The sequence below is a fragment of the Salvia hispanica genome, chromosome 2, assembly GCF_029641045.1.
Source record: "Salvia hispanica isolate PSC_SH4W2 chromosome 2, Shi_PSC_v1, whole genome shotgun sequence".
Classification (NCBI taxonomy): domain Eukaryota; kingdom Viridiplantae; phylum Streptophyta; class Magnoliopsida; order Lamiales; family Lamiaceae; genus Salvia; species Salvia hispanica.
Window position 1 is genome coordinate 16,992,798 of NC_142693.1, and position 22,060 is coordinate 17,014,857.

The 22,060-nt window shown below is 36.4% G+C and overlaps 3 protein-coding genes and 2 pseudogenes across 5 annotated transcripts; 2 read left to right on the forward strand and 3 right to left on the reverse strand.

The window, feature by feature from the left end:
- Positions 1-78: 78 nt before the first annotated feature.
- Positions 79-2,431, forward strand: LOC125187858 (E3 ubiquitin-protein ligase UPL5 pseudogene; annotated as a pseudogene).
- Positions 2,432-3,363: 932 nt separating this feature from the next.
- On the reverse strand, positions 3,364-4,314 carry LOC125201822 (uncharacterized). Of its 2 annotated transcripts, none has more exons than XM_048100079.2 (2): positions 4,185-4,314; positions 3,364-3,982 (listed from the first exon to the last, which is right to left on the reverse strand). In XM_048100079.2, the coding sequence occupies exons 1-2, from the start codon at positions 4,197-4,199 to the stop codon at positions 3,518-3,520; spliced, it is 480 nt and encodes a 159-aa protein (XP_047956036.1). In that variant the 5' UTR covers positions 4,200-4,314; the 3' UTR covers positions 3,364-3,517. The 2 variants fall into 2 exon arrangements, with proteins under 2 accessions (XP_047956036.1, XP_047956035.1); XM_048100078.2 differs by having other exon boundaries at positions 3,364-3,985; positions 4,185-4,276.
- A 5,066-nt stretch (positions 4,315-9,380) lies between these two features.
- Positions 9,381-12,784, reverse strand: LOC125202160 (uncharacterized). The gene is made up of 8 exons (XM_048100516.2): positions 12,561-12,784; positions 12,375-12,468; positions 11,591-11,710; positions 11,453-11,501; positions 11,098-11,197; positions 10,927-10,988; positions 10,716-10,774; positions 9,381-9,738 (listed from the first exon to the last, which is right to left on the reverse strand). The coding sequence occupies exons 1-8, from the start codon at positions 12,710-12,712 to the stop codon at positions 9,631-9,633; spliced, it is 744 nt and encodes a 247-aa protein (XP_047956473.1). The 5' UTR covers positions 12,713-12,784; the 3' UTR covers positions 9,381-9,630.
- A 573-nt stretch (positions 12,785-13,357) lies between these two features.
- Positions 13,358-17,206, reverse strand: LOC125211003 (uncharacterized; annotated as a pseudogene). The gene is made up of 7 exons (XR_016134976.1): positions 16,963-17,206; positions 16,370-16,756; positions 15,734-15,845; positions 15,482-15,653; positions 15,204-15,391; positions 14,793-14,938; positions 13,358-13,709 (listed from the first exon to the last, which is right to left on the reverse strand). The product of XR_016134976.1 is annotated as an uncharacterized LOC125211003 (transcript).
- Positions 17,207-18,141: 935 nt separating this feature from the next.
- Positions 18,142-21,948, forward strand: LOC125223280 (sulfate adenylyltransferase subunit). Its single transcript, XM_048126362.2, has 4 exons — positions 18,142-18,346; positions 20,026-20,247; positions 20,348-20,565; positions 21,651-21,948. The coding sequence occupies exons 1-3, from the start codon at positions 18,176-18,178 to the stop codon at positions 20,552-20,554; spliced, it is 600 nt and encodes a 199-aa protein (XP_047982319.1). The 5' UTR covers positions 18,142-18,175; the 3' UTR covers positions 20,555-20,565; positions 21,651-21,948.
- Positions 21,949-22,060: the final 112 nt, after the last annotated feature.

Here is a 22,060-nt window from a genome sequence, read left to right on the forward strand (position 1 = left end):
GGCTCAATTAAATTTGAAACCCTTTGATTCAAACTTCCCCACACGAAATTCTTTGATTTCGACGCCTGAATTGCTCCGATGTCGTCTTGCGCCGCCCTCCTCGAATGCCACGTCATCATCACTAGTATATTCGTAGACAGTAGCATAGTCTTACTCATCGACTCCTCCGCCACCGTCAAATCCATCCACGACAAGATTGAGGCCATCACCGGAATTCCGGTTACGTTGCGGAGGCTTTTCTACCGCGGGAAACAGCTGCACTGGGAGCAGACTTTAGCCGAATGCAAAGTGCAGAACCTCGCAAAACTCTCTCTCGTTGGCAGTATGCGCATCACCAAACCCCCCAAGCCCTGCCAGCTCATCGACGAGCTCGTTTCGTGTATTTTCATTATGTGCAAGGCAACTCATCCGCTCAACGCTCCAACTGAGGTGAAGTCAATGCTCGACGAATTCTGGTCATGGATGGACCTTGATCAAGCATCTGAGCATTTGCGGATCTTCAGTGCTTCCTCGGCCCCTAAAGCTCTGGTCATGCTTTATATGACGCCTGATATCGATGGAATGAATCGTTTTTTAGCTGATGAGGCCATACTACATTTCCTCGGATTGAATAAGACTATTCTGCCTAAGCATGCGTATCATCAGTATTTCCTTATAATTTTTGAATTCTGAGGGAGCAGCCGGAATTGATGATCCCTTATATTGTTCATGCCGAAGTAGTTTAGCGGCATTGATGAAGTATGTTGAGGTTGGAAAGAAGGCTGAAATTGAGATTAAAGATATTTTTCCATTTGTTGAGGAGTTGGCAGCTAAACTCTCCGATGATTTGTTGTTCAGCGTGCACCCAAATCGTTTTTATGGGCCTTCATTGGTTGATATAAGTGACTTCTCTTCATTTGTGGCACCGCTGATGAAGGAGATTAAGGGATGTGATCCCATTGTTGTTCCGTTGACTGACGTATCACATGTTTACAGAGATGAAGTTAGAAGTTTGTTTGAAATTTTCCATGAGTTATTAGGTATATTGGAGAGGTGTTTGGGGGAACTCGAGAACATAATTAACAGTGATTTGAAACATGCCCACGGTGTTAGGCGTTGTCATTACCTTAAACTTATGAAGGAACTTAATAGTATCTCAAAGATTTATAGTGGTTGTGAAGGTTTATTTTGGGAAGTCATGAAGAGTACAAAGGGAGCTTTCTGTAAACTTGTTGTCAAGTGTACAAAGAGAGGTGAGGACCATAGTTGGATTTTTGAGTGTAGGGAAGTGACCAACTTCGATGCAAGGAGACACTTAGCAATGATGATGCTTCCTAGAGTGAAGACGAACTATGGGGTACGACATGAGATGTTGATTGACCGCTCACATTTGTTGGCTGAATCATTTGAGTATATGAAACATGCTGAGATTGAGTCCTTACGGGCTGGTTTATTTATGGAGTTCAAGAACGAGGAAGCCACCGGCCCAGGTGTTATACGGGAGTGGTTTTTATTAGTATGCCAAGCAATCTTCAACCCTCAAAATGCCCTCTTCGTAGCTTGCTCTGATGATCGTAGAAGGTTCTATCCAAATCCAGCATCTAAAGTGCACCCAGTGCACCTCGAGTATTTTGGCTTTGCGGGAAAAATGATTGCCTTAGCCTTGATGCATAATATACAAGTGGGCATCGTATTTGATCGTGTATTCTTTTTGCAATTGGCTGGGCATACAATCACCTTAGAAGATATAAGGGATGCAGATCCCTTGTTATATAACAGCTGCAAGCAAATCCTAGAGATGGACCCGGAGCTCGTTGATCAAGATGCCTTAGGTCTAACATTTGTTCATGAAGTTTCGGAGCTGGGAACAAGGAAGACTGTTAATCTCTGCACTAATGGGAAAAGTATTGTTGTAAATAGTAAAAACAGGAGACAATATGTTGATTCACTTATACAGCACCGGTTTGTGATATCCGTTGCTGACCAAGTAGAGCATTTTGCCAAAGGCTTTGCTGACATAATGCATTGTCGTCATCTCCGAAAATCATTCTTCAAATGCATGGAACCAGAAGATCTAGAATGGATGCTACAAGGGAGTGAAAGTGAAATCTCTGTTGATGATTGGAAAGCACATACAAAGTATGATGGCTTTAAGGAAACAGATGATCAGATATCGTGGTTTTGGAAGATTGTCGGAGAGATGACAGCAGAGCAGAAAAAGATTCTACTCTTCTTTTGGACTTCGATCAAATACTTACCAGTTAAAGGTTTCAGTGGTTTAGCTTCTCAGCTTTACATCTACAAGACTTCTGAATCCTGTGGGCGGCTTCCTTCGTCTCATACGTGCTTTTACCGGTTGTGTTTCCCTGCGTACCCTACCAGGGATGTGATGCACGATCGTCTTAGCATTATCATGCAGGAGCAAGTAGGTTGCAGCTTTGGGACATTGTGAAATATGTGGATTTAGGTAGTTGTGTAGAAAATAGATTTTCATAGTAGATGAAAACAGAGGAGTTGCTACATGTGTTTTTTACAACAACGGTAACTTGTAGAATATGGGTAGACTCGTTTAGTTTGTTTTAAGATTTTGTGTAGAATTATCACTTTGTTTTGAGCTTATATGGATCTTATTCTTAACAAAAGTATAAATGCTTTAATTTGGATTTCAGATATATTACATGGAGTATATCTGTGCTTTGAATTCATCCACAAAAGCATTGCACTCTATTAATTTATCTTCTATGCTTAAATTTTTTCTTAATTTAATTCAACGAATAATCAGTGGTATTATTTAATTTTAATAACTGAAAATCACCGGGATTCTGGTTACCGAGCAGCACCAAACACCCGAAGGCCTTGGGGCTCATCAACGAGGTCGTTTCGTTTATTTTCATTATGTGCAAGGAAATTCCTCCGTTAATACTAGTTGAAGAAGGTCAATGAATCCAGGGATGGACCTTGAAAAAGCATCTGAGCATTTGCATATGTTCAGTGTCCTCGGCCCCTACCACTATAGTCATGCTCTATATGTTGCCTCTTAGATGAATAGGAGCGCAGCAAAAAAAGGTTCTACTCTTCTTGTGGACCTCAATCAAATACTTACTTATCTGTTGAAGGTTTCAGTGGTTTAACTTCTCAGCTTCACATCTACAAGACTTCTGAATCATGTGGACGATTTCCTTTGTCTCATACGTGCTTTTACCAGTTGAGTTTCCCAGAGTACCCTACTAGTGTAGTGATGCGCGATATGAGCACGTAGGTTGCAGCTTTGGGATAGGGTGAAAATATGTGGATTTAGGTGGTTGTGCAGAAAATAGAATTTCTCATACTTTTGTACATAATGAAAACGCATTGTCGTGTATAGCACTGCAAATACATTAAAAATAGATGAACATAATTTTTATTAATTGAAACTTGAATGGTATTGCTAGTACAAATAAAAATTGAAATTAAATACTACTCCTCAACACCATCCATCAAAAACCATGATAAAATTTTCAAATACTGCCACCTTTGTCATATACTAGCATCAGCTCTTTCACTCCTCAGCTTTCTCAACTGCAACTTCAGCTGGAGCAGCCTCTTCAGCAGCGACGGGAGCGGCCTCCTCAACAGCCAATGGCTCTTTCTCTGGAACGGCTTCTTCAGCCGTAACCACTGTCGTCTCGGCTTCAACAGCTGGCTCCTCTACGGCCGCGGCTTCTTTCTCAGGCTCGGCCTCAGCTGGCTCCTCCACTGCTGCGGCTTCTTTCTCTGGCTCGGCTTCTGCTGGAGCAGCCTCTTCAACGGCTGGCTCCTCCACCGCCGCGGCTTCTTTCTCTGGCTCGGCTTCAACTGGAGCAGCCTCTTCAACGGCTGGCTCCTCCACCGCCGCGGCTTCTTTCTCTGGCTCGGCTTCAGCAGCTACTTCTTCCGCCACGGCCACCACCTCTGCAGGAGTCTCCTCCACTTTCACCGCTGCCTCAACCGGAGCAACGATCTCTGCCACTGGAACTGATCCAACCTGCTTCAATCGATCACAAAAATTAACATAAAATGGCATTCACGAGAAAGGAAAATCATTGGATTCTAATGCAATAATAATTGATCAAAACTCTAGATTTCTTAAAGGTGATCTATTAATTTGAAGAAAAAACGATACTACTACTATATTTTTTGATCCAAGCTAGGAAGAGATCAAACTAGCGCTAGGAAACAAGATATACCTCAACTGATGCCATTGTAGTGAAAGAGTTTGAAGCTGAACAAGGAAGAATTCAAACCTAAAATGCTACTAGTGTTTTAGTGAATGTTTATGTGATGTTATGAAAGGCAGGGTTAGAGGTGGTATTTATAGGGGTTCAAATTAGCTACTTTAAAATATATACACTACTATTATAATTTAATTAGAGAATCTTGAGTCATGCCTAGTTGTAAATGATTATTAACTTTTGCCATAAAATTTAATCAGAAATATTCTACTAAATTTTTTAAGAAATATTATCTACTACTCTATTATTCTATCTGCCCAGTAATATTCTTATTTTCACTCTGCACTTACAAGTGGATGAAAATAATATTATGAAAAGTTAATGAAATATGATCTCAATTTTATAAAGTTTATAATGAAATATCATTGAAATATGTTGTTTTGAAATGGCAAAGGGATATGGAGGTCAATATCTTCTCGCATTTTCTAAACTGCTCATATATATATGGTTTCGTGGAGATGTTCTAATTCAGTGACAAAGGCTAGATATTATATACTCCCCCGTCTTTAAATATTTATTAACTTATTTCCATTTTTGTCCGTTAATAAAAATTTGTCACTTTCACAATTTTTACTAGTATTTTTTTATAATAGACTCCACCTTCCACTAACTCATTCTCACTCACATTTTATTATAAAACTAATATACAAAAATATGATCCATATGCCACACATTTGCAACTCACTTTTTATTATATTTCTTAAATCTCGTTTCAGGTCAAATGGTGACATGTTACAAGGGTCGGATGGACTATTAGAGATCTAAGCGCACTTAATATATAGAAATTCAAAAAAATATTTTATTTTATTTTAATATTAATCTTAATAAATAAGAATATCAAAGAAAGAGAACAAATTTGGCATAAGAGTAAAACTCTAGCATGATTTTATTTTTGAACATAAAGTAAATGAAGGTGAAATGAGGCACAGTGCTACAACTGGAAAGTTTGTAAAAAAGCGTGGTGTGGGTGGCCCTACTGAGTGACGAAGGTCGGTGGCATTACTTTGATGTGGGCCCAACAGTGCCAGCTATGCCCATTTGTAAATGGGGCCCATCAATCTGCCGACGTGGACTCCTTTCCAATTTCTTAAATCACCAAATTATGGCATTTTTATAGTATATAATAATAAGGGTAGCTAAACTCATTGTATGAGGGAATATTTCAGTATCTCATTCCACTTGTGTAGTCAGAAATCTCAATATTTTTCTATCATAGATCCAAATCTATTGATTCTAAGGAATTAGATTGAATATACAGTAAAACATTACTTATTTTAGTAGAAGAAGTCTAGATGACCATTTTCACAGATTTAAGCGACCAAGAAATAAGATGGGTTGGACTAGATTCATATCAATAAAATAGCCAAGATATATGTTTGCCACTATCCCAAAATAATTGATAATTTTATTTCTATTATAAATCATCGAGGAATCCAAGAATTATACAGGAGATAAAGAGAGATATAAATTGTACAGTATGAAAGAAAAATAGAGATAAGAACCATGAGAATAAAGTGAGAAGAGATAGGAACTATGACTCTAAGGAACAGATAGAATTTACAAAAATTAGTCATATTTCTTCATTTAAGATAAGAACATTAAGAAATAAAGTTAAATGAGATAGGAGTATCACTTAAGAGTGATAGATAAAGTCATAGAACTTAGAAATATAATTTTTAGTATATATATATTTCAAACATTAATTACTCCAAAATATTATAAAATAAATAAATATATTTGTGGATATATAAAAAATCATACTATCAATTATGAATACAATTTAGGTGTCAAGCACCTACACTTACAATACATGTCTAACGGACTTTTGATGAAAATGAAATAGAAAAACAAATATACATTGATGTTAATAAAAGGTACTCCCTCTGTTTATCAATAATGTCTTATTTTATAATTTTTATTCATCCATTAATAAATATTTTATTTGTTTTTTTTTTTACTATTTTTTTTATAATGAATCTCACATTCTATTAATTTTTATCTCACATGCATTTTATTATAAAACTAATACTCCCTTCGTCCCAAGATAAGTGAGCATAAACTTTTTAGCACGAGATTTAAGAAAATGAGATTGTATTAGTAAAGTGGAAAGTAAATAAAGTAAGAGAGTTAATAAAGTAGAGAGAAAAAGTAAGAGAGAATACTAAAAAAGAAAATGACCCACTTATCTTGGAATGTCCCAAAAAGGAATGTGAGTCGCTTATCTTGGGATGGAAGGAGTATATAACATACATTTCACAATTTTTTTAATTCACTTTCTATTGCAATTCTTAAAACGCGTGTCAAGTTAAACTGAGTTTATTATTCGTGACCGAAGAGAGTACTACCTAAGTTAAACTGAGTCTATTATTCATAGACGGAGGGAGTATTAACCAGTGTTTTAAAAACCGGACCGGACCGGCCGGTTCGAACGGTTCGGCCGCGAACCGGTGAGTGGTCCGGTCCGGTCTCTCCATAAAACCGCCAGCATATTGAGCCGCTGCGAACCGCCGTAACCGGCCGGTCGAACCGGTCTAACCGGGAACCGGAAACCGGTTTTCTTCATTGTTTAAAATTTTTGTAAAATAAGTGCTTTTGGTGGGAATCGAACTCATGATCTCTTGGTCAAGAGACCAAGTCTCTTGGTCCATTACCACTCCACCACAAGCATTTCTTGTTAATAACATGAACATTAGTTATTATTATATTAAAACATTTTTTTTATTTACTCAAACTAATCATTCAAGTTTAAATTTATATTATAGTGAGTAGGTATTAATATTATCATATTATATGATAATATATTTATCATCTAAAATTCACTCTTTTTTACTAAAATTAACTATTATTTGTATAATATAGATACTTATGTAAATATAAGTAGTTATACCTAAGGTTTATAATAAATTATTTACTATATAGTATATTTTCATCAAAACTAATTAAACATTCATATTTATTTATATATTTTGTCATATAATTTTTTTGAATTATTATGAATTATCTTTTTTTATATCTAAAATATTAAAAATTTTATCCATACTAACTTGTAATTTGTACATTTAATAATTATGGATAAAAAATTTAATAAATTTTATCATTCATTGAAATTGAATATATTTTATATATTATATATAATTTGTAACAGTAAAACGGTTCGACCAGTGATTGAACCGGTTGGACCGGTTGAACCGTGAACCAGTAGCCTCGCCGGTTCACTGGCCGATCCGGTTTTTAAAACATTGGTATTAACTAAATAAATTTTTTATTTGAGTTCGTTCATAAAAATGTAGTACTATCTTTGTGTTTATAATGAGTATAGATCATGAGTTGAGCCTATTTTACACAAAAAATAATCAAATCATTTTTTATTTTTATTTTTTTTTCTACTTTATCAATTTTATATTAAAATTATATAGTAAACTATAAACACTATTAGTATTGGTGTATTCAATTATAATTTAAATTAAAAATTGTTCATTATAATTAGAAAAGGACAGCAATGAATTTATTTTTCTTTATTATAGGAGCATGTGGACTGTGGTATTGTGAAGTATGGCATTTAGAAATTTCATAAAATAATTTAGCATAAATTTAATTATAATTATAGTTAAGTTATATTCTCTTCGTTCCATGTTAATAGAGTCATTTTTCTATTTTAGGAAGTTTCAAGATAATTGTGTCATTTCTACTTTTGATAAAAAATAGTAATTCACTTTTTAATTTTATTCTCTCTTCATCTTGCTTAATTTATTATCTCTTGCTCTATTCATTATTTATTTAACATATTATTTTTAAATTTTATGTCTAAAAATAATATCTCAATTAACATGGAAATGGAACGAATGGAGCAACCAAAAATATAGAAATGAAATATTTCCATGGAATTGGATTCCTTACCGTAACAAAATGCACAGCTTTCATGTTGTACAAATTATATCTCTCTATTAATTTTTATTAAGTTAAATTATTTTTTTTTATGCATAAATGAGTGACTTTGATCTGCACACCATCCTCTGCGTGCAAATATACAGAGGATCCAGTCCGATATTTCCATGCATATATCTCCTTGTCGATTAATAGTACAGGCCCCACCACCACCCCGTTTGATTTAACGCTGTCCATCATTGGCGTATAATAACTCGCCACGTGGAGCACGGTGCACGTCACTGTTGCCATGCCCAATTTACCTAACCTTGGGCCCACATACCAAGATTCTTTCTTAACCCACATTTTATTTTTATTTTTCTCAACTTATTTGATATGAATCCATGAATCTATACAGATACTTTGTATCGATCGAATTAAATTACTCCTTTCACCCTACTTTATGTGGATCTTAATTCATGAATAAAAATTAAAACAAATATTGTGTTACTATAATAATTACAACGTAGAATATGTTTTATTTAAACATTCAAGTGGTGCGACTCCTCTATGTAAAATTGTGTTACCTATGTAACTCGATAAACATAGTACATAGTAGTAATTTGTTTAGCTACATTCAATTTGTAAGACTCAACTGCAAACTAATTCATGTGAATTGACCCAACAATAGAGTAGTACTCCCTCTATATTTTAAGAAATGTAAAGAAAAGTTGGTTGAAAAAATTAGTGGAACGTGAGATCCATTTTTTTATAATTTTATAATAAAATGTGAGTGAAGTGAGTTAGTGGAATGTGAAACCTACTTACTATTTATGATAAAAATAAAGTGTGACAATTATTGAGGGACGAACTGAGATGGAAAAGAGTGACAATTAATCGGAGAAGGGAATAATATTTGAGATTAAAGGTCACACTTTGGCACGGTCTTTGAAATAATAGTAGTTATTTACACATAAAAAAAACTGCATAATAATTAAGGATGAATGTTTAATCCTCACTCCTACGGAAAACTAAAAGAAAACACTTTTCAAATAGTTTGTAAACTTTGCACACTGATCTTTGATCATAGGAAAATTCACTCCATTAGAATCTAAACTAGCAATTCTATAATTTCTTGATGAAATTATTGTTCTTTGTCTGAATTTTTTTTTAAAAAGCCATTATCTACGTATTTTTGTACGAAAAGAAAAACACACTTGTTGTTGGTAGTACAATTCTAAATCCCAAGGAACAACAATATAATAATTCCTTGGCATAAGATGTTGGTTGCTTAAAAAATTTACTGGGGGCAAAGTATTACCATTTGTTAAAACCTACAGCCAACATCAAAGATGGTTCCTTTTACTACAGTTAAAACAAACAATGTAATGAGGCGGTTTTGGCTGGTTTAGACCCCAGCACTCGATATCCTTTCGTTTAGAACTACTGGGATCATGGCTCCAGACGCACCACGAAGAGCATGGGGGATAGCAGCAGCAATGATGTATGAGTATGACTACGGACCGCATGTACTTGGTCATTTCTGGACAAGTTTCTTCAATACTGATTCTGCTCGCTGCTCGAATTTTGGTAAGGCCCAGTCATGTTGGACGATGTCCAGATTATCTTTCTCTGCACCCAAACTCTGATCCAACAAGAAGAATAGAAACCCATAAAAAACACTCATGATAACAAATTTCATTTCAGAAACAGTAGCGTGTTGGCATATTTTTAATATCTAAATATTTTAACAGAAATTATGATTACCAAGTCATTAAGAGGTGCCAAACTGCTTAACCAACTTAGCTGCTCATTTAATCAGTGTAAGCTGTGTCTGTGTAGATTCTTTGATAGACTTACACTTGTTATAAATCATCAATCACTAAGGTATCCAGATTTCAGACACTCAAATCCTAGCATATGTGCTAAGGCTGTGAGATTAAAATGTGCAAGTTCTTTAAAGGTCTTGAACCTAATCTCAAAATGGTTCCTTTGGCAGTTTGACAGATAAATGTTTGGTCAGTGTGCTGTTAAAGTTAGGCACCCACTAAATAATGATTAATGACCACATTTCCAGGAAAAGGATGCTGATGTAGGACAGCTTTTGGAGTTTCGTGCCATTGGAAAACTGAGGAAAATCATAAATTACCGAAGTACTTAGCATTTCAAAAAGGCAAGATCCTTATAAACAAATGGCTGTGGAATGGTGAGGTTAACGAATCCAATAAGGAAATAACAAAGTGCAGAAATGGGAACTAAATCAATTGAAATTCTGGGCCACCAAACAACAGGTTTTCTGCTTAAAGAACAATATGTGTTCAAATAGGTTATACAGGTTAATGCCCTCCATAGAGTCCAGCACAAACTGCCTACTAAAAAAGTGGTAAAGATTTTGATAACTTCTATCCAGGTCAATAGAAAAAGTTGATCAAGTGCTGGAAAAAAACCTTATATTTACATATTCAAGACTATAATCAAGCAACAATCAAATTCAGAAGACAGTTAGGTACTCATCAAATCCGCAAGAATTATGTAGAAGTAGAACAAGGAACATGTTCAGAAAGAATACTCTGCTCTATTATAAAAGCATATACAGGGGAAGGAAAAAACATTTAGCCTTACCCTGGTTGGGTCGAATCCAAATCCACCCATCTGCATCATGCGCTGTGTATCATCAGTTGCTGTTGAGATCAAGGACTCGTGTCAGTTACCAAGTAAAAGTACTCTCTTCATTATAGTAATAGATACGTATCTTGTTGGTTCTACAATTTTAGTTGTGTGGTTTTAAACTACCGACAAAGAACAGCATTGACAAAAGGTCAAGAATACTGACCATTGTCTTCTCCAAGAATAAGACTGAAGAGACCCCTTAGCCCAAAAAGATTGAGAAAATACCTGCCAAGAAATTTATTTTATCACTTTTTACATCAGCTATAATCTCAAAGCCAGTCAAAAGAAACTGTGGTCGTGATTTGAACTTTTTGTTCATGGGTAGCGAGAATACCAAGAGCGACTGCTGACATAACTAACATCGACAGTGCTCAAGTCTATGCCATTTTGCAGCATTGCCCTGAATCTCTGGGTAAGAGGAAATGGAATCTTTGCTGCAAAAACAAGATGTACAACCTTCATATCGGACTTGCTAGGATATAATTAAATGCTGAAATTACACCAATGATACACAATAACTAATACTCCTATTTGATTTTAGTAACAAAAGTTCCAATAATTGGACATAAAAATCAATGTAAAGTGGCCATAAATTAACTATATGGAAATAGAGCATCTCAGGTTACACTGTATGCTGCGTTCACAAATATGTGAGGAGAGAATGAAAAGAAAAGGCAACCTAAACATACCTGCTACGAATCCAGAGAAGAAAAAGTTAACCCAGGCAAAAGTAAGTGTCTGTTCAACAAAAAGGCAAGCACATTAGAAAAGATAGATCCTGTTACAAACTACAAGTGTCAAAACGATGGAGCAGGCAGCAACTTCACCTGTGGAATAATCATTGAGAGATTTTTTTTCATCATATCCATAGCCATGTTCGGATCTGAAAACATCTGTGCCTGTGGGTTCTGAGCTTGACCCTTGGGGACGTGTAGTAATCCATTCTCCTGCAATTTGAAGCCCAGTGTTTAATCTTAAGAAAATTAAACCGCATGTCAATCCTGGTTGGCATCAGACAACAAGTGCATAGACATAAAAGGCTATAGAGAAGATATATAATCAAAGTAACAAGTTTTCTGCTAAAACTCAAGGTTTCACACAAACTCACAAGTAACAACTTAGACACCTCAGATGAAAATCAATCATGTGCTCTTACAATGAGTTTTATCATAAAGATAAATCTAAACTCTTGCTTTCTCATGGTGAAATGTGCTTGGCAGGTATGAGAACGGAAAAAAAGAGGAATTTGGTTGTGTCAGTTTAAGCCTTTAAAGGGGAGATCATAGTGGTCGTTATATACATAAAACCAGCCATCTAAGAATGCAATAGTAGTAGATTTGAGGTCTCTCGCCCTTAGAGAGGGAAGAGCTACAAGGCTGACTGATTTAGCTCAAGGTCTCTTTGTACTTGTTTACTCATCAAACTACTCAATTTTTTTCTTATTCATCTTCACAGAAAACTTTCTGAGATCTGGAATAGAATTACGATGGTTCTGGTGATAAAATTCCATACCTATGCTTTTCATCATACATATTCGCTCCAAAAACATGTGCTCATCAATTACCAAATCACAAACACATATACAATGAAATCGAAAACAAATTCTCTCACCTCATTGCTGTAGTAATGCTTTCGAGCACGAAACGACTTAGCAGGGATGAAATTAGCGGCCGCCCTAAGATTCCTCGCCCTAGTTATCAGTTGCCTGTCAACAGAAAACCAATCCGCAAACTTTCAGTATTTATCCACACGATTTTAACCTCAGCCATGAATTATAGAAAAAAAGTTAAGAGATACCCTTCTTTGACGATTTTGAGATCGGGAACTTGATCGGAGCGCATGAGCTTAGATACGAAGTAACGGAGGACTCCGATGAGCACCATGACCACCGATAAAGGTATCAACACCCAGTCTCTGATCGCCGTATCTAACACCAAATCTTCCGCCATTGTTTTCCTCGGAAGGTTTCGGATCCGGCTATCTCAGCTCTACACTTTGGTTTTCTAAGTCAAGCAGATGATATTCTACTTGGGCCGTTGATGTAATTCTCCATCTTCACTATTGGCCCTCTTTCACTCTTGTTGGGCTTTGAGTTGTTTAATTAGCCTATAAATTATGCTAAATTTTATGTAATATTTTTCCACTAAAATAACATAATTAACCAAATTAAAAGCATAATTGATTATGTTTTATTTTATCATTATAAGGAGGATGAAGAATTGGCAATTGGGTGCAATTCTAGTTACCTTCTCCAACTCAGAAACGCATGTATTCATGCTATGCTTTAGAAAGAGAATTTTTTTTTAAGAAAACTAAACTAAAAATTATACTAAGATACATTAAATACATGGATCATCCTTCCTAATTAAATTCTGATTGAAAATTAATGCTAAAGTTTAATTAGAAATAAATAATTCTTAGTTGAATTTAATAAGATTGCGAATGCTGCAGCAACAGATAAACAACAGTATTTAAAATTTTACATGACCAAATTAAGATTCAATCAAGGATAGGTGTTATCTTTTGATTTTGATGCCAAGAATCATATCTTTGTATAGCATCGAGCATATATTTCATCACAAGAAAAGAGGGCATTGGAACTTGCAGGATACTACATATCTTTGCCATACAAGAGGCATCTGTACACCAATCATAAGGTGTTCACAGTCAAGTCTCGTACTATCTATTTCATCCTATCCGTTACAACGGCGGTAGAGGTGAAGCCAGAGAGAAGAAAGAACACCCTAAACAAGCTACGGCAGCATAATTACAAAACAATTATAGCCCACATCCAGGGTAACTAGGATGCACACGGATCTTAGTCACTACCTGTGAGTGACACCATAGCATCTAAACATTAGACAAGTCAAAAGAAACTAGAACTACATCTCCATCAGCATCAGTCATGTCATCATAATCAACTAGCAAGCTACAGCATCAAGATCCCTGCAAAACTTGAAGAAAATGGAAGATCAACTGCGGTGCTATCACAACTCGATAATGTTAAATTCCACGTAAAGCAAAAGTTCGCAGCTGCATTACATGATGATTTTTCTGAGCAAGTTGCACATAATTAGCCCAATAGTGCTGTTATTGTTCTTTACCTCAAAATCCTACTCACTCATAAACACAGCTCTAATGCACATCATATCCCATAACGTTATCATTATCACCATATCACCACACCACAAGTAACAGAATTACCACATCAGAATCAAATCAAGAGCACATCATATGCCACCAATTGCTATCATATGAGGAAAACATATTTTTGGTCAACCATGACCAAAAATCACTGTTGAAAGACCAGAAACCACATCATACAATGTCAATGAAGTTCAACTTATGCTACTCTAGAAGCCAATAACTAATGAACTCCACCATCTATGGTTTAGACCTTGGTATTCCTCACCATCACTATTGTCTCCATATTTAATCCGTAGAACATGCGCATTCAAGATTTAGTGCTAGATGTGTAGTAATGATAGGTTGTATGGATCAAACAAGGAGGAAGAATGTGGGCTCTCGATTCTCAAAAGAGATATAGCAGTATCTTGTTTAGGTGTGTGTAAAAGACAATGGTGAAGTTGACCCTACTGGTATGCTGGTTCCAGGAGAAGGTGGAATCGGATAATTAATGTCTAGGGATTCAATATTTTCCTCTTTCCAAGCGTTATCCATCCCTCTGGTTACAGGTAGGAGAGAGACGATTGTGATCTCATCTCGAGTGGGATTCCAAAAAATTGCAGCTACATATATATATTATCGACTGGAGAAGGATTAGAGCTGAATGCAACGAGATCATCTCAACCTATTAGATTAATCACTCTATGCTAGCTTTCAACCACAAACCATATGGCACCATACAAACCAGAAAAGGAAGCGGGGAAGAGACAGGAGGAAAACATAGTCTTATGGTAGCAAGGTCAGGTCCTCTGAAAAAGTAACTAATGAGAAGGTTGACTAATAAATATGTAGGTACCAAGTTTATATGTGTGATATGCACACTCAAGGCAACTTACTGCTTACCATTCACATAAAAGAAAACATTAACACTGCTTCAGCAAATGATGGCGTTAAAGCATCTCCTGAATTCCCAAAGCAGAAATGCTTTCACACCCTAAAAGCTCTTGAAGCTTCCCATCGCAGTGAATAACCATAGAACTCAGTGGATCCTATGCAAGAGAGACGGGGTCAAGAAAAACTTGTAATGGTAATATGTTAGTAACAAACACAATGTGCAATAATTTAGGCAGTGGTCCACAAATCAATATTGCTTCCATACCAGAAAAAACACAACATGGAAAGTATGCATAACAAAGATCAGCGAATAACATTTAGGCAATAAATTGGGTGTAGAGAAAATATAATAGTAAGATAAACCAGGCATATCACACTGGATAAACCCGCATGCATGTCATACAGATACGGTAACAGTACCTCTAGTTGGTCAGCTTTTATGTACTCCCAGACACGACCCAAGGCCTCCGACCGAAGCATCTCTTTTTCCCCAGTTCCAAAAAATTTAGCTAGTTCATCTGATATCGCCACAGGAAGAAGACTGGGATCAAAACTTTGCTTAGTAGAATCATCTTCAAGTTTCGATTTCTTGGATTGAACTGGTTCTTCTGCAAGCAGTTCAGGAATACTGTGAAAAAAAAGATACTATTTGTTAAAATAATGTATAAGTGAGGTGGCCCAAAGTTCCTTCCCCATACTCGCTGGATCAAGTCGCAAAATGTGCTTTGCCAACAGCTTATTCATCTTGAACATGTCAGTGCAGTCTGTCTCAAAAACCAATCGCAGAGCATCATCACAGATAATCTTTCTCTTGTTCTCTGGATCCTGAAGGTTGTGCTTCCTAATATACGCCCACAGCTGCTTCACTATCTGTATCAATAACAAAGCACTTTGTAATACCTTATGCATAAATTAGATCAAGTTAAGCTAGCAGCTCATGGGATCAGAACCTCCGTCCTTGGCAATTCCGGCTGCCCAACAATGGCCTGAAGTTTAGGTGAAACACCACATAGTTTGTTTAGACCTCCCGGACCATCCCTTCTTTTGGTTCCTGCTGGAGCTCTGCAAACAAAGTATATTACTCATATTACATTAATAGATGATCACTGAGTCTTATACAAGCTAGACGTCAACATTAAGTTTCTAGAAATGGAAGAGCCTAGTAAGATTCCTTCCAAGCAGGGAAACAATTGACGGCTGAAAATCATCTTTGCATGTTGAATACTAGACAACTACTACTACTCAATTTCTTGCTTCATATACGAAAAAACTAAGCACTGTTCAACAGAACAACACGTTAACAGCACTACACAGTAAATTTCTTAGTAAGAAGTTCAATAACTATCAAGAATAACTCTGATAGTAGCGTGAAATTGTAAGTCAACGAGCAGATACACCAAAATAGCTACTAATTTACACATTTCCACTAAATACAAAGCCTAAGCAGAGTTAACGATACACACCACAACAAAGCAACTCATGATTCCTGCCTAATGAGAAAAACAACTTAGTCAATCGAAGAGCTAATTATTTCACAAAAGACAAAAAAATACTAAATAAATAGAAATAGGAAATGAAAAGCGCACCTTCCTTTGTGCGTTTCAGAAGCATTTGCTGCCGCATTCTCTTCTTTCGGCGGCGATTGCGTGTAGGCGGGGTGAGTTTGGTGGTGGAGAGCGAAATGAGGGGGTTGTGGAAATGGATGGGGTTGAGGGGGCAGGTGTTCTCTGGAAACGGGGTGGGAGCGGAGGAGGAAGGTGATCTGGTCTCTGATGACGTCAGATTTGTGCGCGAGGCTCAGCCCTAGCTTGGCCTCCAGGCGCTGCACGACGCCGTTGAGAGAAGTGACGGCGTTGGAGAACTGTCTCCACGGCTTGCGCTATCTCATGGTCCGGGGGTACATGATGTCGCCGATGGATCGGCCGAGGTACCGCCGCCTGCTGCCGCCACTGCCCTAGCAATCGATCAATCGCCTATTCCACAGCCACATCCAATTCATTCTCACTATCATCATCACTATGAGACATCCAATTCATTCTCACTATCATTATCACTATCACTGGCGTCTCCGCCACTACCACCCGCACAACTACTAGACATTTTAGATATACTTAGAAAATAGAGTTCAGAGAGAGAAACTTGTCACACAAGTGGTGTGAATGAAATAAAGTTCACGTACCATATTTATAAAATAAAAAAAAAATAAATAAATTGAATTTTAACTCGGACATCCGACTGTGACATCCGACTGACGCCACAATGGCGGATGTCCTCACGGGACTCCGTGTCCGACCTTTTCCTTCACAATGGCGGATGTCCGGTCGGACTTCCACGACGTCACTCTCTCTCTGTTTCGAACGGCTTTTCCCTCTCTTCTCCCTCGCACGGACGCAGTTGCAGAGTATTTTTTTTTTTTTTTTCCAGAAAAGAGAAAAGGAAATACTCGATTATTCAAAAGATAAAGAAAAAGAAGCCGGAGTGAAAGTAAAAGTTTTTTGGAATTTTGTTCAGTAAGTTTGCACCAAATTACCATCTTGCCCATTGTGATGGACATGTTTGTTCAAAAACCAAAATAAAGGTAAAATGTTTTTGATATATTTTGTCGTGTGTTTATATGCTTTTTAATTCATTATCTTTATTCACATTGATGCAAAAAAGTCATTACTGTTTCATATTGATACAAAATAAGTCCAGTTAATATAATTAATAGTATAGAAGTAAACGATGTCCAAATGTTGCCAAACGATATTCGAATTATCTACTTAAATGGCAACAAACGTGTGACATTTTTTAATGATATATTTTTTTTATTATATTTCAATTACGTAATTTAATATTTATTACTTATATTAATTATGTAGTAGTGTAATACTTTTAGGTAATTAAAGTTATGTAACTTTTAATTCTAATTATGAAATAATGATGTAGTAGTAATATCTCATAGTAGCAAGGAGTTGATGTCTAAATATAAATGATGGAATGTATCAAAATAAAATGCGAATAAACTTTTACTATATCAAATAGTATATGAACATCAAATTTTGTGTGCTCGGTGAAATATTTCGTATAAATATTATAGCCAAATTGGTACATCATAGGAATTTGGATGCTCTCACCAAAATCCAATGATGGAATGTATGAAAATAAAAGACTGAATAAAATTTTTGGTACTCATATTCGATGAAAATATATCACATGAATTTCATAGCCCAAATTAGTTCTCATAGGAATTTGGATTTGTCATAAAAAAATCCAATGGTAACATAGGAATGTGGATGCCTTTCTTTTGGGCCAGAAAGCCCAACCCGGCCCATGATTAATTATATGGCCCGAGAAGGAGATGTAGGCATAGAAGGGAAAAGGAAGAAGTGGAGACTGGAGAGTTGTGAACAATGGCGCAAATACTGAGTCTTCCTCCACTACTCCCAGCTTGTAGAAATCGAAATCCAGCTCTGCTCAAAACCGCCACTTCCACCAGTTCAAACCACAGCTGGAGCTCTCTCTCGCATTCTCTCAATTGCAACGCCAGGTTTTCTTGCCTCTTCTCCGATAATCGTAAACAGGTTCGTCTCCACTTTCGATTTTTTTTCGAATAACAAACTACCAATTCGCGAAGCTGGAATTGGAGTAGTTTGGTACATATGGAATCGATATGCGGTTTTTTTTTCCCTTAAATTGGGTGATTTGACTTGTTATTTGCAATTGAACATGAAAAGATATTGCCCCGAGCCATGATTATAGGCGGCTAATGCAACAGCATTCTGCTAGGGGGATAGTCGTTTTTTTGGTTCTTTAGTTAGGTTGCTAAGTAATGATTAAAGTTTCGTATCTAAGGGGAGACTTATTTGCAACTTAACTTAATAGTTCATGCGGAATTTTAAGCCAAAGGTAACATCATTTGATAGAGTGAAAGCTATGTTGTGTCGATAATCTGAGCTATATCATGGAAACACAGTTCAGTTTTTTGGCCATGAATGTGTCCTTAGATAATAACACAAGTGTCTTCAGTTTCAAATGGAAGCCAACAGCTTTTTCTTCAATTTCACTTTATGTATATGCCTAAATTGGTAAATCCGGGTCCAAAGTAGCAGATGTTTGAACATAAGCAAGGAGGGTGTAAGCATCAATCCAATAGAAACAGGGGAATGAGGTGCGCTAGCATTGCTTCACTAAAAACCGTATCTCGAATATACTGTAGGAGCTGAGGGAGAGAACTAGGAGCATGGGAGAGGAAAGAGGTAAATAAGCCAATGAAGACTAAAAAAACCCACCTCTTCTACAACCTTAACTGGCTCCTAGCACCCATACACCTCCAGTAGATTTTTCTTTTTCATATGGTATGACGTGGAGGAACATGCAAACACTTAAGAAGCTCAATGAGACTATTCTGGAATTGGAATTGATGAAAAATAAAGAGAAAACAATGGGGAAAGAGGAAATTGAGAGAGCTTACTTAGATTGATATTCTGGAGGTAGGCAGATGGCTTATCTATCTAACGAAGTGAGTTGGTTTTAAATTGTGTTCCAGAAAGAGGTAAGTCTGAGTTATTCTTTTTTTCAAGAAAATGTAATAGACTAATACTATAAGGGAACTTCCAGCCAGTAGATATTTTAGTGCAGCATCAGTATCCATCCTAAAACCATAAATACTATATGTGCCTAGTCCAGGCTCATTCTCCAGTGAAATTAAGTAAAAATAGACTATTTTGGCGAGAAATTTGCAATAGCTAAAATATATGTAAAAAATAGTCCACTCATGACCACCATACCACCCTCCTAAGCTGCAGTCACCGCCACCACAACCAGTCTCCTGGCCACCAGGTTAAACCAAATGTCCCCTTAGTACCTAATAATGCACACTTAAATTTTGGGTCTTTTTAAAAACCGAAGATTTCATCTTATTTGAAGAATTTTGAGGATATGTTTATTAACAAATCCTTAGAACTGAGTGTTTGGTTTCGTTTCTACAGTTTAATTTCCGGTGAATGCATCCAGTTGAAAAGAATAATTGAATAGACTGACTTCCTACTGAAGAATGAATGATATGTATAACATGTGTGTTGGCCCTTATGGATGACATAATAAAGATGGGTTTAGATTTTGAATTTGGCTGGGAAGTATGTATCCATATTTGAGGAATAGGGGACTTCGAATGATACTTCTATATTCCAGAACCGTGCATAAATTTCTGATGCACTCTTGATGGCATGCTATTCTTCTATCACATATATGTTAACTACAGGACCAGGCTCGAAAAGCCTTAGAAAGTGCCCTTGGTGGCAAGAAAGCGGAGTTGGAGCAATGGGATAAAGAAATTAAAAGGAGAGAGGAAGCAGGTGGAGGAGGAAATTCTGGGGGAGGTGGTTGGTTTGGATGGCGTAGGTGGTTTGGTGGATCCGATGATGGTCATTTCTGGCAGGAAGCACAGCAAGCAAGCCTTACAATTTTGGGCATTCTTGTCATTGTAACATCCTTCTCAATATCATTCCAATTCCTTTTCTTTTGGGCTGCGTCTGCCTTTATTCTTCTCTTTCTCCTGAAACTTTATATTTGTGCTGATACAGTATCTGCTCGTGGCCAAAGGAGATGTGTTGCTTGCTGTCATTTTCAATCCTCTGTTGTTTGCTTTGCGAGGGACACGGTCTGTATTTGCCTTCTTGACATCAAAGATTACAAATCAAAGTGGGCAAAACTTTGGCACTCCACAAGAGGAAGTGGTTGTACATGTTTCTGCAAAAGAGCGAGTAGTGGGAAAATGGGGAAGCAATTGATTTTATTCCAGGTAAAACATTCATCACTGTACAAATAATATCATCTTTTTCATAACAATAGCAAAATGGTATGTGCAACAACATAAAAGTTATTGATTTGAATAAAATGAATTTTTATATGTATATAAAATAAATCACAATTTTGAAGAACCTTGGTTCATAAGGATTCTTATATATCTTGTATCAAATAAATAATGCCTAAATGTTTTATATAAACATTAATTTACTAAAGTAACCTTATAAATTAAGATAAGCGGGGTTGTTATAGGTGTATCAAAATCTGTAATCATAATAGCAACGATGGAACTAGATAAAGGAGTTATTTCTCACCCTTAGCAAGAGTATCAGTTTAACATAGCATGTGAATTGTGATAGAGGCCTGGCATTCCGGAAACACTTGGATTCTTTGATTTTGTGTCATCATTTTATATCACATCAAGTTTGTTTGGTCATTTTCAATGCTTTGGTGTGGTCCGTATGGATAATCCTGTTATGCTTTTGCCCCTTCGCAGTTATTTAAATGTTTACTGGAATTTGTACACGGACAAATATTTTTATCTTGTACTATGGTTAAAAGGGTATATTATTTCTGAGTATGTTTTTTGGAATATACTGTATCATGCATAGAGCATGATTCATGAAATATCATGTATTATTGTTGAATTTATTTATCATGATGTAAGGTGATTATGATTTATGAACACCAAGATAATCACTCTTAAGATAAGAGGGAATCGCCAGTGATATCTTATCTAATCAAGAATATCAGAGTTATTGAAAAAGGATATGTTTTATGATCTTGCAATCACACCAATGAATCAATTTGATTCTAAATAGTAGTAGATTTTAGCAATTGCTACCTTTCTCAGCATATACTACTAGTACTTATTTTGCAATTTTCTCTTATTAATGACTCCTAGAAGTGGATCTATCAGACGGTTTCTTGATTAGATATTGGCATATTGCACAAAAACACCATGTAGGGCTAGGCACAGACTCTACTCCTTATGGCAAGTTTGTTTGCAAAATTTATTGTTTATGTCACTCGTTTTGCTCGTGGGAGTATGATGTATCCTAACCCAGTCTACGATTACAGGAGCAGCCGGTGAAGATCTTTCTTCAGAACACAAGCCTGCAAGGCCGCACCAATCGTGCTATAGAATGTGACTATGAAGAAGACGAACAAACACGGGGCGAAGCAGTCTGGATTGTGCAAGGTCATAGTTTTGCTTTCTAATCTATGTGACGATACTTAAGTTCATGTTCAAGTTTTGCTTTTGTGATAGGTCTGTAGTTTTGTTGCGACATAAGACCCTCCATGTGAGAATATGCTGGCCACAAAATGGAGAAATCGTGCCCCATTACTCCTAACATAAAATCATGGGTTGGAATTATATGGCCTCTTTATTCAATGCAATAATTCTTAATTAGACTATTTTATTCCTAAACACGACTTACCAAATACTATACCAAGTAAAACACCATCACGACATGAATGGTAAATAA